Source organism: Dipodomys merriami, unplaced genomic scaffold (assembly GCF_024711535.1).
Source record: "Dipodomys merriami isolate MVZ:Mamm:240054 unplaced genomic scaffold, mDipMer1.0.p SCAF_27, whole genome shotgun sequence".
NCBI lineage: Eukaryota > Metazoa > Chordata > Mammalia > Rodentia > Heteromyidae > Dipodomys > Dipodomys merriami.
The window spans coordinates 16,985,399-16,998,067 of NW_027204159.1; the positions used below are offsets into that span (position 1 = coordinate 16,985,399).

The following is a 12,669-nucleotide window of genomic DNA, read 5'->3' on the forward strand; positions in this document are numbered from 1 at the left end:
GTGTGTGTGTGTGTGTGTGTTTTAACACTTGAGTCCTGTTCTACCATCGTCCTATTTTACTTTCTCTTGTACCAGGGATGACAGGAACCCACCACCAGGCCCAGCTTAATGGTTTAGTTGAGAGTCTTGTTAATGTTGCTTGATACATTGACTAGCCAGGTATGTTACCACAGATCGACATTCATAACCCTGTTTTTAAGTTTGTGTGTGTGTGTGTATATGTGTGCACACTGGTCTTGGGGATTGAACTTAGGGCCTGGGCACTAGTACAATATGCCATTGCTCCCCGTCTTCCTTTGTACACAGGTTTTTCTTTGTAATAACTATCAGGACACCTTCTCTGGCAAGCAATGGACTAGGAAGTGTTCCTAGAGTTTGGGCCACTTTCAACAACCTCTGCCCTGTCTGGCCTGGAGTTACCACTTCCCATAACCCATTATAACAAGGCTTCAGAGAATGCCACTCATATGCTGGGTCACAGAGTACATGGAAGAGAATGAGAGCCTACGTCGCTGAGTGTTGGCTGCCAGGTCTTTAGATAGCAATTATCTCAAATTCATTATTTGCATCAATCTATAGAAAAAAGGGAAAGAGGGCTCATTGCTCAACCGCTGCAAATTCTTAATGGTGATGCATATTGAGGAGCAGTGACACCATTTGCTCTGTGGTGGAGTTTACCATTGGACCTACCCAAGCCTCTCATTGGGGAGGTTCTGCATAGTCTTCAAGTTGCACCTCTTCAAACTCTTGCTTCAACTTTGTAGGGTCCCACAGGTCTGAGGGGCCTCAGCAACAGGGGTCTAGGAGGCTGCCAGCATCTTCTCCTGGCATACTGTGTCCTCACGTGCAGGACATAACAGCACCTCCTTCAGCTCCTCCTCCTTCCTCCTCTTCTGGGAAAGCCAGCCTACACACTCATCTTTCTCCTGATAGAGATCATCTAGCACTTCTATGTGTTCTTTATAGAAAACTATAGACTCTTCAATGGTGATGATGTGTTCTGACAGCTGGCTGCATCAATGTTGAGGTCATTCACTTGATTCTGGTAGTCTGCCTTGTCTGACAGGTTGCAGATGAAGCAGAGATTTTCAGCTTCTGGGATACCTGTGTGTCCTGGTCCGTCTCCCCAGAGTGGAAGAGGCCTGGCACTCCAGCTTTCTCTAGCACTGAGCTGCCAGGTTGGCCAGGCAACCACAACAGGCTTGCTGCTTCTGCAGCTGCCAACTGAGCTTCACCTTTCTTTGATTCAGTAATGGATAGTGCTTCTAGGTAAAAATCCCACATTGATTTGTAGGTTGTTTAGATCCTCTGAGACAGTCACATCACGGGTAATTGCCCTTTTACTCCTTCCTACTGCTTTTGGTTTTGTCAGTTGTGAGGCTTGAACTCTGGGCCTGGGTGCTGTCCCTGAGCTCTTTGGCTCAAGGTGAGGTCTCTACCACTTGAGCCACAGCGTCACTTCCAGTTTTCTGGTGGCTAATTGGAGATATGTGTCTCACAGACTTTCCTGCCTGGGCTGGCTTTGAACTGTGATCCTCAGATCTCATCCTCCTGAGTAGCTAGGATTACAGACATGAGCCACCAGTATCTGGTCCCTTTCTACTTCTTTGCTAAGGGCTTCACCTTTCCCAGGGAAAGTCAGGAAGCTCAACTGGGCCCACAGCTGTTTGTTCTCATGCCTTGTTGCTTCCAGGCACTTCAGTCAGAGTGTCTTGTAACTTTTGAGGTACTGTCAGGCTCTCCAGTTTGGTGTGCACCTGCTCTTGCTCCAGCTGCTCTGGCAGCTAGGTCTGCCTCAGCAGGTGCTGCTGCAGGGCCTCCTTCTCTGAGGTCAGCTGCTGACTAGAGGCCATGTGCTAGTGGTTCTCAGCTCCTGCAGATTCTGAGCTGCTTGGCTGTCTAACTCATTCATCTCTTTCTGTTCTTCTGACTTCTCTTCCAGCTGATCTAGCTTCTGCTGATGTTTTCTTCACCTGCTGTTCTGAGGGTAGGATGCTGGCAAGCTCCTCGTACTTACTGCTCAGCCTGTGGAAAGCAACCTGCCCCTAGACCAGCTGATCTTTCAGCTCTCGATTTTGCATCATGTGCATCTCATGGTCTCATGTTCTGTTGTCTCGAGGATCTTGTGCTGATCCTCAGCATGCTGATCCCATTGCTTGGTCTTCTTCTCCAGCACCCACAGCCACTGCTGCTGCCCCAGGTTCTGGAGACTGAGGCTCTGGTTCTCCTCCCCTGGATGTGAACTTGCTTCTCCAAGTACTTGAGCTCCTTCTGCACCTGGAAGGCCTGAGCCTGCAGCTGTTGCTCAGCCTGAGATGACCCTTCAGGGAGCTGCAGGGGCAGCATCTCTGACAGCTGCTTTCTCAGTCCTACCAAGTTGGTCTCTATGTCCAACACCTGCCTCATCCCTTGCCCTCTCTCCTCTTTCAGTTGGCTCATCTGCTCTAAGAGGTGTCTCTCTCCAGCTTTAATTCTGTCACTAACTCTTTCCTATTGTCTGGTTGTCTTTTCAACTCTGCCTGCTCTCCTAGTGCTTGTTGAGACTTGTGAATTTTGATCTTCACATCAGCCTTCTGTGTCAGGAGCACTTCCAGCCTCTCCTGCAGCTCAATGTTGTCTTCCTCCAGGTCATTATAGCTTTTGGCCTTTGCCTGGAGCTGCAGCTCCATGTCATTCAGGGCTTTAATGCATTCTAGGTTGTTTTTGTTGGTCTCATTCTGCATGGTGGAGACTGTAGACAATGTCATCTCTAGCTCTGTGATGCACTTGCTGTGAAGCCTGCAGGCAGCTAGCAAGACCTTTGTGTTCCAGTTCTCTTTCATTGGCCACCTGTTACATGTGAGCCAGGGGAGATTGTAAATCTAATTTTTCTGACACCAGCAGCTGTATTGCTAGCTTATGGAGTTCCAGCTCTGTTTTCAGTGCTTCCTGCACACAGATCATCATCTCATTCTCTTTCGTCTGTTGATCCTGCAGGTCTTTCTTTTCATGTTTCAGTTGTTGGATCTCTCTCACTGCAGAGCTGCTGGTTTTTTTGTATTCTGTTGGACTCCAGGGCAAGCGCCAGGTGTTGGCTGCACCTTTCCAGATCCTCTGTTATTGAGACCTGTGACACTCTTGACCCTGGCAGCTCTGACTGTGTCCAAAGGTGAGGGGGGAGGCTCAGGGTCTGTGTGGTCTTTGGCCGTACCCTCAATTGAATTACAGTCTCCAGCGGTGTTATCTTCGAGTCACCTTCTTTTTAGCTTTCCTCTTTTTCTTGGATTGTGCAGGTCCATCAGGTCAGTTCCTCTGCTGGAATTCTTGCTAGTTTCTTTCCTGCAGCCAATGTTTTTTTTTTTTTTTTTTTTGTCTTGTTTGCTCAGACATCCAGTACTAGGACAGGGAAGATGGGTGTGCATGGCGGGGTGGGGGTGTATGTGTGTGTGAGGCATGGGGGGCACATTCCTAGGTTCTCTAAAATTACCTCTATTCTTGAAATCACTACCAGTTAACTACTTGTACTATATCTCCAAAACCACCTCAATTCTCTATTACCACTCAGCACCTCTATCTCTTTCAACTGTTGCTAGTGGTTTAACAAGCAGAAGGGTATACCAGTGCTACTAGACAGCATGGATTGTGTGTGTGGCCTTTGAGTTCCATTGGTCAGAGAGGAACATGAAAAAGGGGGCTTCCTTCTCCTACAGCCCCACCCCTCATATAACCCTGTTCAGTTTACTCTTGCTAGTTAGGTATGTAGTTTTAGAAGTCATAATTTTGTTTTTCCTAATTCAACTGTTATCAACAATTTCCAGCAGGTATCCTACTGCCCTTCAGGAAGTAGCAACAAGAAACGTATCTGTTCATGTTGATTGTCTTCATGCAGAATTAGGGCTATTGTTCTGACCATATTAACCACTGAGGTTCATAATGACCTTGATATAACCTGCTTTTCTGGTCATTGTGGCACTGGGGGCCTCAGGGACATTACGAGTCCAGAGCTCCTCTCTTTGACCATTCTGTACACTTAGACCATGCACAACACAGCAGGTATCCCATACACTGGCTGGTGATTTCAAAGGATTGAGAAACATTCATGGGAGGAATGACATTGAGCATTCCTTGCTGCTGATGTCCAGGCATATGCCCACACAGCACAGAAAGAATAACAGGCAAATAATTGGAAACAAACATCCAAATGATGTTCAGTGTGTTCCGAATCCATGTTCTGGGGCAGCCCTCAACCAGTTCAGAGCCCTTGGACAGCTACTTCAGCACTGGAAAGATTGGTTGTCCTTCAATGAATAATTGAAATGACTGGTGAGTTCATTTTGTTGGCCAGCTTTTCCTTTCAATTAAAAACTCATGCTGGTTGTGGTGGCACACACTCCAAGATCTCTCAGCTCAAATCACTTCTTTAGATTTAGGTGTTGTCTCCACAATTCCACTGTGAAATGCGTGTTACCAGGACCTGGGGTGTCGGAACCTCCTCATTCCGTCAACTAATATCTTTTTCCAAGGTTCTAACAAGTAGGTTGTCTCTATTCAAGCTGTGTTTGGTTTCAGTTTTTTTCTTAGCACTTTGGATATAAAAGCAGTTTTTCATTTTACGTTATGAATAGTGACATGTGAATACCTTACAGTCTTTTCAAATACTAAGTGCTAGTCTTTTCTGGTAAATGTTTTCTCCAACAAAATAACACAATTTCAAGAGATGTAAATGCCATTATATTCTGCCAAATTCCAATAATGTTAGTACTTACAACCATACTCATTATTTCACCATTTATTAAGATTTCTTTTTAAATGTTTACAAAATTTCCTGGTGTTTAAAAACAACATGATAGCATTGAACTACAAAATTAACTTTGGGAATATAGGGAAGTGCTTTTCTAATTTTAAGATCTTACTTTTAAATTGTTTAAAAAATATGGCAAAGTATTTTGAGAGATGGGGGAAAAAACGAACTTCCAGTTGTGATAACCTTCTAGTTGGAGGGTTTAAGGCATTTGTAGCACTGGGATGAACTAAGCAAACTCTACCATCTAACCTCTACAAACAAAAGAGTTTATGTGTGTGTAAATGAGCAAGTACGGGTACCTGTACTGGGGCTTGAACTCAGATGCTGTCCCTCAGCTTTTTCAATTGAGGCTGGCACTCTGCCACTGGATCTAGAGCTCTGCTTCTGGTTTTTTTGGCAGTTAATGGGAGATCGTCATGGACTTTCCTACCTGAGCTGACTTGGCTCCATGATTCTCAGAGCTCAGCCTTCTGAGAAGCTAGGATTACAGGCGTTCACCAATGGTACCCAACAATAATATATATTTTTGACTTAATCACAATCTGTCTGAGCTCCAAAAACTGTTACAGATAAATAATATATTCTTTAGTGTTTTTTGTTCGTTCCAGATGGAGCTAACCCAGGCTCCTGGGCTCAAGCAGTCCTCCTGCTCCAGTCCCCTGATTAGCTAGGATTACAGACATACCACTTTCCCTAGCTAATCAGTATATTCTTGGAGTAGGAAAGCTGTAGTATTTTAAAACAGGAACAGCCAGTAAAGCTTGATTCATGAGAAACTGCTTATTTTGTGAGCCCTTGTACTTTTGGAAATGACTCATGTTATAGTCCAAAAATTGTGTGAAGGCTAATATAATGCTTGGGACTGAAACATCAGCCTTGAGCCCTACGTAACATTTTATTTTCTAAAGTCAGTTCTGTAGCCTACTGCTTAGCAGTATTTCCCAGTTCATGGTAGTTCATTTAGAGCACTAAATTAAATTATTATTCTGCTTTCAGGAAATATTTCAGAAAATAGTGCATTTGGCCATGGTCTCAGAAATGATTAAAGATACTTTTTATCCTACTAATAAGTGAGTTATAAACCTTAGAATCTTTAGAATTTACTATATGTGTGTATCCTCACTTCTGCTTCATTTGTTTTCAAGACACTCCTGTAAAGTAGGAAGAACAAGTGCTTTTACAGAAGAAACCTAGGGCTCAAGAATTCAGATGACTTATTCTCAGGTCCTTCACTGTGTTGGTGACAGGCAGAGTTGACATTCAGTACCTTTACTCTCTTCTTGATATCACACCACTTTGCACTCACTAATCCTTGACTTGGTACCACTGTGATTACCTGCTTTTCATAGGCTTCCTGGCAGAGGGAGCTAGGGACAGATTCAGAGTTAAATGAACATTTGTAAAGGACAGAGCAAATCTGACAGGGAAATGTTTTCTTTCTTACATTAGTCTAGGATGTGGATTGAAGCTAAAGAATGGAGTTTCTATTTGTAGCTAAGATGTATTGATTCATTGTAATACATTTTGTTCAAAGGGAGATCCTTTCAAAAATCCAGGGACCTGATTTCTGCTCTTGGATTTCCCTCTTTAAGTTTAATTTTTTTTTTGTTTATGGGTCTATTTGTATATCTCTGGGTCCTTGGTCTTGTCCTTTCTGATTTTTAACTAAAAAAGAAAAAGATTAAGCAGATTGTGTGTGTGTCTGTGTGTGTGTCTGTGTCTGTCTGTCTGTCTTGCACTCAAGATCTAGGTACTAGGCACTATACCTGAGCTTTTTGTTCAAAGTTAGTGCTCTACGTAGACACTGAATCATGGCTCTACTTTGCTTTTTTTCGGAGGTTAATTGGAGGTAAGCATCTCCTTGGGCTGGCTTTTTGAACCACAATTCCCAGGTCTCAGCCTCTCGGTAAACTAGAGTTACAGACTTGAACACTAGTGCATAGATTTTTCTTCTTTAAGCATTCAGATCTAGAGAGACTTAACTGGGTAGCAGAAGAAATCTTGGACCAAGATTTCTAGGTATAGATCTGTCCTTGATTCACTATATGGTTTGAGGCAGAACATTTATTCTCAGTCCAAGTGTTAATAAGAATTACTTAGTAGCATTTTTGAAAGTATTAAACAAAATACAAGGATATATTATGTGATACCTTGGCTCAATATCAACCATAACTACCTTTCTTTTTTCTAATACCTAACTAACTTTGGGCAGCTGTCTTTTCCTCTTTTGAATTTAGTTTCTTTATTTCTAAAAGTGCACTTGTACCTTAGCATCATGTACCTTTACTTGTACCTTTATAATTCTAACCTTTCCTGTTAAACCTTGAATGGCTATTCTGCATTCTGGTGCTCTGATAATGTGTCTGTCATTGTCAACAGGGTCTCATGTTGGGTTGTGGTCTTGATTCTGATACACTTTTTTTTTTTTCAAACAGACCACTACATATACCCGCCGGGGCCATGGGACATGTACCAGCCCAGGTTGCTCTTTTACATATGTCACCAGGCACAAACCACCTAAGTGCCCTACCTGTGGCAACTTCCTAGGAGGGAAGTGGATTCCAAAGGTAAGATACATTGGCCATTGCCTGACAGAGTAGGCTTCCTGTTTCCCTTGGAAACGGATGACTTTTTAAAGAGGGCTTGAATTCAGGGTCTCATGCTTTCACTTGGCTTTCTTGCTCACCACTGGCATGCTACCATTTAAGCCATGCCTACAGTCCTGCATGTTCTGGTTTGTTGGAGGTGTCTCAGCTTCCTGAATAACTTGGATTACAGTCATAAACCACTGGAGCAGAAGATAATATTTTTTGTGTATGTGTGTGCCAAACCTGGGGCTTGAACTTAGGGCCTTAGCTTTTTTGCTCAAGGTTAGCATTCTTCCACTTGAGCCTCAGCTCCATTTCCATTTCTTTTTGGTAGTTAATTGGAGATAAGAGCCTCATGGACTTGTGTGCTCAAACTGGCTTCAAGCCCAATCCTCAAATCTCAGTCTCCTGAGAAGCTAGGATTACAGGTATGAGCTATTTTGACTCTACAAATAATGATTTTCATTTTAAACAGTTTGTTTAAAAGGAAGAAAAATAGAATAAAATGTTTCCCATAATCTTACACTATCCAAATAAAAGCCATGACCAATTATATTTTATTGTATTTTTGTAATTTTATTTTTTTATTTTTATTTTTTTTATTGTGAAAATACTGTATAGAGGGGTTACAATTACATGGGCAAGATAATGAGTACATTTCTTATCAAGCATTGTAACCTCCTCCTTTGCTTCCCCTTCCCATCTCTTCCCATCCTCCTTCTGCCCCCTGTAATTTTTTTTTTTGGTGGGGGGGTCTGGTCGTGGGGCCTGAACTCTGGGCCTGGGCGCTGTCCCTCAGCTCTTCAGTTCAAGGCTAGCACTCTACCACTTGAGCCACAGTGCCACTTCCAGCTTTTTTCTTTTTGCTTATGTAGGTAGTGCTGAGGAATCGAACTCAGGGCCTCATGCATGCAAGGCAAGTGCTCTACCACTGAGCCACCTTCCCAGCCCCCCTGTAATTTTTTTCTGTAAATAAGTTCTATATTTTCCTCCCCCTCCACATCTCCCTATTTATTTATATTTTTTTCTGGTCCTGGGGCTTGAACTCAAGGCCTGGGCACTGTCTCTGAGCTTCTGCTCAAGGCCAGCTCTCTACCACTTGAACTGCAGTGCCATTTCTGGACTTTTCTGAAGAGTTTATTGGAGATGCGAATCTCATAGACTTTATTGCCCTGGCTGGCTTCAAACCATGATTCTAGATCTCAGCTTCCTGAATAGGTGGTATTATTGGTATGAGTCATTGGTGCCTGGCCCCCTTATTTATTTATTTATTCATTCATTTATTATTTATTTTTTATTTTTTTATTTTTTGTGGTCCTGGGGCTTGAACTCTGGGCTTGGGTATTGTTCCTGTGCTCTTCAGCTCAAGGCGAGTATTGAGCCTCAGCGCCACTTCCGGTTTACGAGTGGTTTATTGGAGATAAGAGTCTCATGGGGGCTGGGAAGGTGGCTCAGTGGTAGAGCGCTTGCCTTGCATGCCTTGAGGTCCTGGGTTTGATTCCTCAGCACCACATAAGCAAAAAGAAAAAAAACCGGAAGTGGCGCTGTGGCTCAAGTGGTAGAGGCTAGCCTAGAACTGAAGAGCTGAGGGACAGTGCCCAGGCCCAGAGTTCAGGCCCCACGACTGGACCCCCCCCCCCCCCCAAAAAAAAAAAGAGTCTCATGGACTTTCCTGCTCGTACTGGCTTTGAATCATGATCCTCAGATCTCAGCCTCCTGAGTAGCTAGGATTACAGGCATGAGCCACGGGCGCCCGGCCCGCCGCACTTTTTTAAAGGAAAAATATTCATTTATTTGTAGTACTGAGGATTATAAACAGGGCCTTGCACATGCCAGGCAAACACTATCACTGAGCTCCATCTTCATTTGTGTCTTTGTTTTCTTATGTAACTTACTGTGCTATAAAATATTTTTCACACATATTATCTTCAATTGCTTCATAATTTTCCATGAATCACTATTTATCAGAAACATCCTGTTAATATACTCACTTCCTGATAGGACTGAGTATTTAACAACCTACTTCCTACACTGTTTAGGTATTACTCGATCCATAGCATGACTATAAATCTTTTCATTCCTTTGCTTAAAATTCTTTTGTTCTTTACAGCTACTATAAGTAGATACCTTTAACTCAGTGTAATAATAGCCTTATTGTAACTTTATGATGTATATTCCTTCCTTGTTCCTTTCCTTCTTCCTTTTCTTTGTACTGTAACCCAACTGGTTGATTAAGTGTGAAATGCATAAATAATGATGAGTCTTAGCTTCTTGTAAATGTGCATTCTTCCATGGAACATCCCATTTCATGAGGGAAGAATGAGTGCCTTTCATGCTTTATTTGCCTTTAATATTTTTATGAAGCAGTTATCACTATTGAACAGTCTTTGTTCATGTCATTGTGAGAATCTTAATGACATTTGCATCTGCTATAGCTTTTATCCATAGAAGATGCACAGTAAACAAATGAGAGCATTAGTGTTCAATTTAGCATGTGTTGGCTAACTTGTACATTTGGTACTAACTATATATATATATATATAGTTGATATATGTCTTTTATGACTTCAAATTTTAGGACAAAATGAATGAAATAGACAATTCTCAATTAGTTCAGAGAGACGAGACAGAAGCCTGGAATAGAGAGTTTGTTTTTTACAAGCAGCAGTCTTTCAGGATCAATGGCATATGCATAGGTAAAAAAGGAAAAAGAAGGTATTGTAGTAGAAAGACCCCTACTCAGGCAGGCAAGCCCACCTAGTCGTCTGGAGTGTCAGAGACCACCGCAACAAAGTTGTTAGCAAAGAAGCAACTTTATTGAGAAAGTTCCTACACTGACCACCAGGGCCACGGCACAGGTTCAGGAGCTGATACTGCAACCCTGAATGGCCCACAAACTAGAGTTTTTAAAGGCAAAATCCATGCAGTCAAGCCTAGTCACATGCAGGTGACTAATCGGTTCACAGCACACACAAAGGATTGCATAGTCACGTTAGGCCACACACAGGTAGCCAGTGGAGTTAGTCTGTCTTACAGTAGTTGTTTAAACTATCCCATTATTTTGGTTTGAATTGGTGAGCAAATTTGGTGGGCAAAAGGTGGGGTTCGCATTTTGGCAGGCAGAAGGCAGGGAGAAAGCAGGGTTGCTCCAGTAAAGCAGGTGGTGTTGCCAGTTGAGCAAGATTACAATTTATCTGCTTTACTGTTCAGTCTTTAACTGAACAATCAAGGGTGGGTTAGGTTGTTAAGGAAGGGGGACCAGACAGATGCATTTTTTTCATTCTGGGAACTAGGCCTATCCAGTCTAAAATCCCTAAAACAAAGGCAAAGCTCAAAATGGAATCATGTCAGCTTGGGCTCCATCTCAGGGTCCACTTCAGTATTGTTTTTGTGAAAGTTGGCTCAGGCAAGGATTGTGATTGTATTGTGTGTAAGTATGCATTGTTCATTGAAATAATCATCAAGAGAAAAGCTGAATGCCAGTGACTCACACCTATAACCTTAGGATTATACTCAGGAGGCTGAGGATCATAGTTCAAAGCCAGCCTGAACAGAGAAAATTTTGAGATTCCATCTCAATTAAACAGCAAAATATAAAACTGGTAAAGAGCTAATCATAATTGGAAAAGGCCAAATGGGAGCCCAAGGCCCTGAATTCAAGTCATAGTATTAGCACAAAAAATACACATAAAAAGAGGAGAAAGGCAATGGAGGCTGAGTCTGTGATTGTTTTGGGGTCTGTGGTGAGGCAGCACATCATAATAGGATAGCTGTGTAAAACTGCTCATCTCATGACTAAAAAGTGAAAGGGAGAGGAAGGGACTGGGCTCTCACCTCCCTATGAGAGCATGCCAGTGATCTAAAACCTCCCATTATATTCCATCTTCTACAGGCTCCACCACCTTGCAGAAGTATCATTTTAAGGAGTAAGCCTTAAACCACATGGACTTTGGGAAGATGCCTAATATAGCCAAATAGCAATAATTAATGTGATTTTGGAGTTTGCTTCTGCAGTATAAACTCTTTATTTTCCTAGATTTTAGCTTTGTAACCTTGAACAGATCATTTCATGTCTCTGTTCCTTGACTTAGGTTTTTTCTCATCTGTAAGTAGAAGTTAGTTCCTACTCATTAGGATTTGGAGAGTTCAAAAAACTACTCCACCCATGGAGAGTGAGTATAGTAGTTTCTCATGCTTGTCAAATTCTCAGTAAATGTTTCCTGGTTACTATTATAATTGACATTAATGCAGTATCTCTGTTATTGCTATACATGGGTCAGGACAGATCTAGTGCTAATGTCTCAGGTTTTGTTTCAATTTTTTTTGGGGGGGGGGGCGGTCTGGTCGTGGGGCCTGAACTCTGGGCCTGGGCGCTGTCCCTCAGTTCTTCAGCTCAAGGCTAGCACTTACCACTTGAGCCACAGCGCCACTTCCAGCTTTTTTCTTTTTTCTTTTTTCTTTTTTCTTAGCAGTGGTCTGAGGAATCGAACCCAGGGCCTCATGCATGCATGGCAAGCGCTCTACCACTGAGCTATCTTCCCAGCCCTTGTCTCAATTTTTCCTCCAAGCATTAGAAGGAGTGGGTATGAAAAGAAAGGTATTTCAGCCGAAAGGATCCATCACATCCATCCCAGGGGACCACTCAGAGGCAGGCAGGCACAGGAGAAAGATTATTACAAGGTTTATTGGAGGAGCTATATTTCCCCTGGAGAGAGACCACATGGTGACTCCACTGTCTAGGTAGCAGCAGCGTCTGAGGGTCAGAAGTGAGGTAGATGGGATCTCAGGTGGGTTTGAGCAGAGAGGGGGAGGGACCAGCTGCATGGCAGGAACTCCAGGGCAGAGAGGAGCTCAGGTCTGAATGGAGCTGAGGACCAAAGGTGGGCATAATGCTTACATCAGCTCTGTAGAATTTTAGAAGTAAAAATAGCTTTGGTTCTCAGCTAGTTCAATTCCTTTATGTTTCTAGCTTAGGAAAAATAAAGAGAAATACAAATAACTGGCTAAATTTATATTCCATTACTTTTCCCACTAAACCATACTTACCAAGCATTGTTACACTATTTAGCTACAGAATCTAAAAGAGTTTTTTAGTTCCATTTTTTTGAGGCAAGAAATAAAGAAAAAAAGCCAGAAGTGTTGCTGTGGTTCAAGTGGTAGAGCACTAGCCTTGAGCTGAAGAGCTGAAGGACAGCGCTCACGCCCCACGACCTGACCACCCCCTCCCCCCCCAAAAAAAAAAAAAGAAATTTAAGTAATTTTTTTAAAGCTCTATTTGTCTCTGCCAGTCAGGAAATGA

General features: G+C 42.7%; 1 protein-coding gene across 5 annotated transcripts in view; it reads left to right on the forward strand.

Moving 5' to 3' along the window:
* Hmgxb3 (HMG-box containing 3) overlaps positions 1-12,669 on the forward strand; it is a 57,992-nt gene that overhangs the window by 10,610 nt on the left and 34,713 nt on the right. For 4 of the 5 annotated variants that reach the window (XM_070036385.1, XM_070036388.1, XM_070036386.1 and 1 more), the window contains exon 6: positions 7,219-7,350. The exons of the other annotated variant lie outside the window; for it this stretch is intronic. In XM_070036385.1, coding sequence (XP_069892486.1) covers positions 7,219-7,350 — 132 coding nt within the window. The remainder of the gene's footprint in view (positions 1-7,218; positions 7,351-12,669) is intronic. 5 annotated transcript variants of the gene reach the window in all.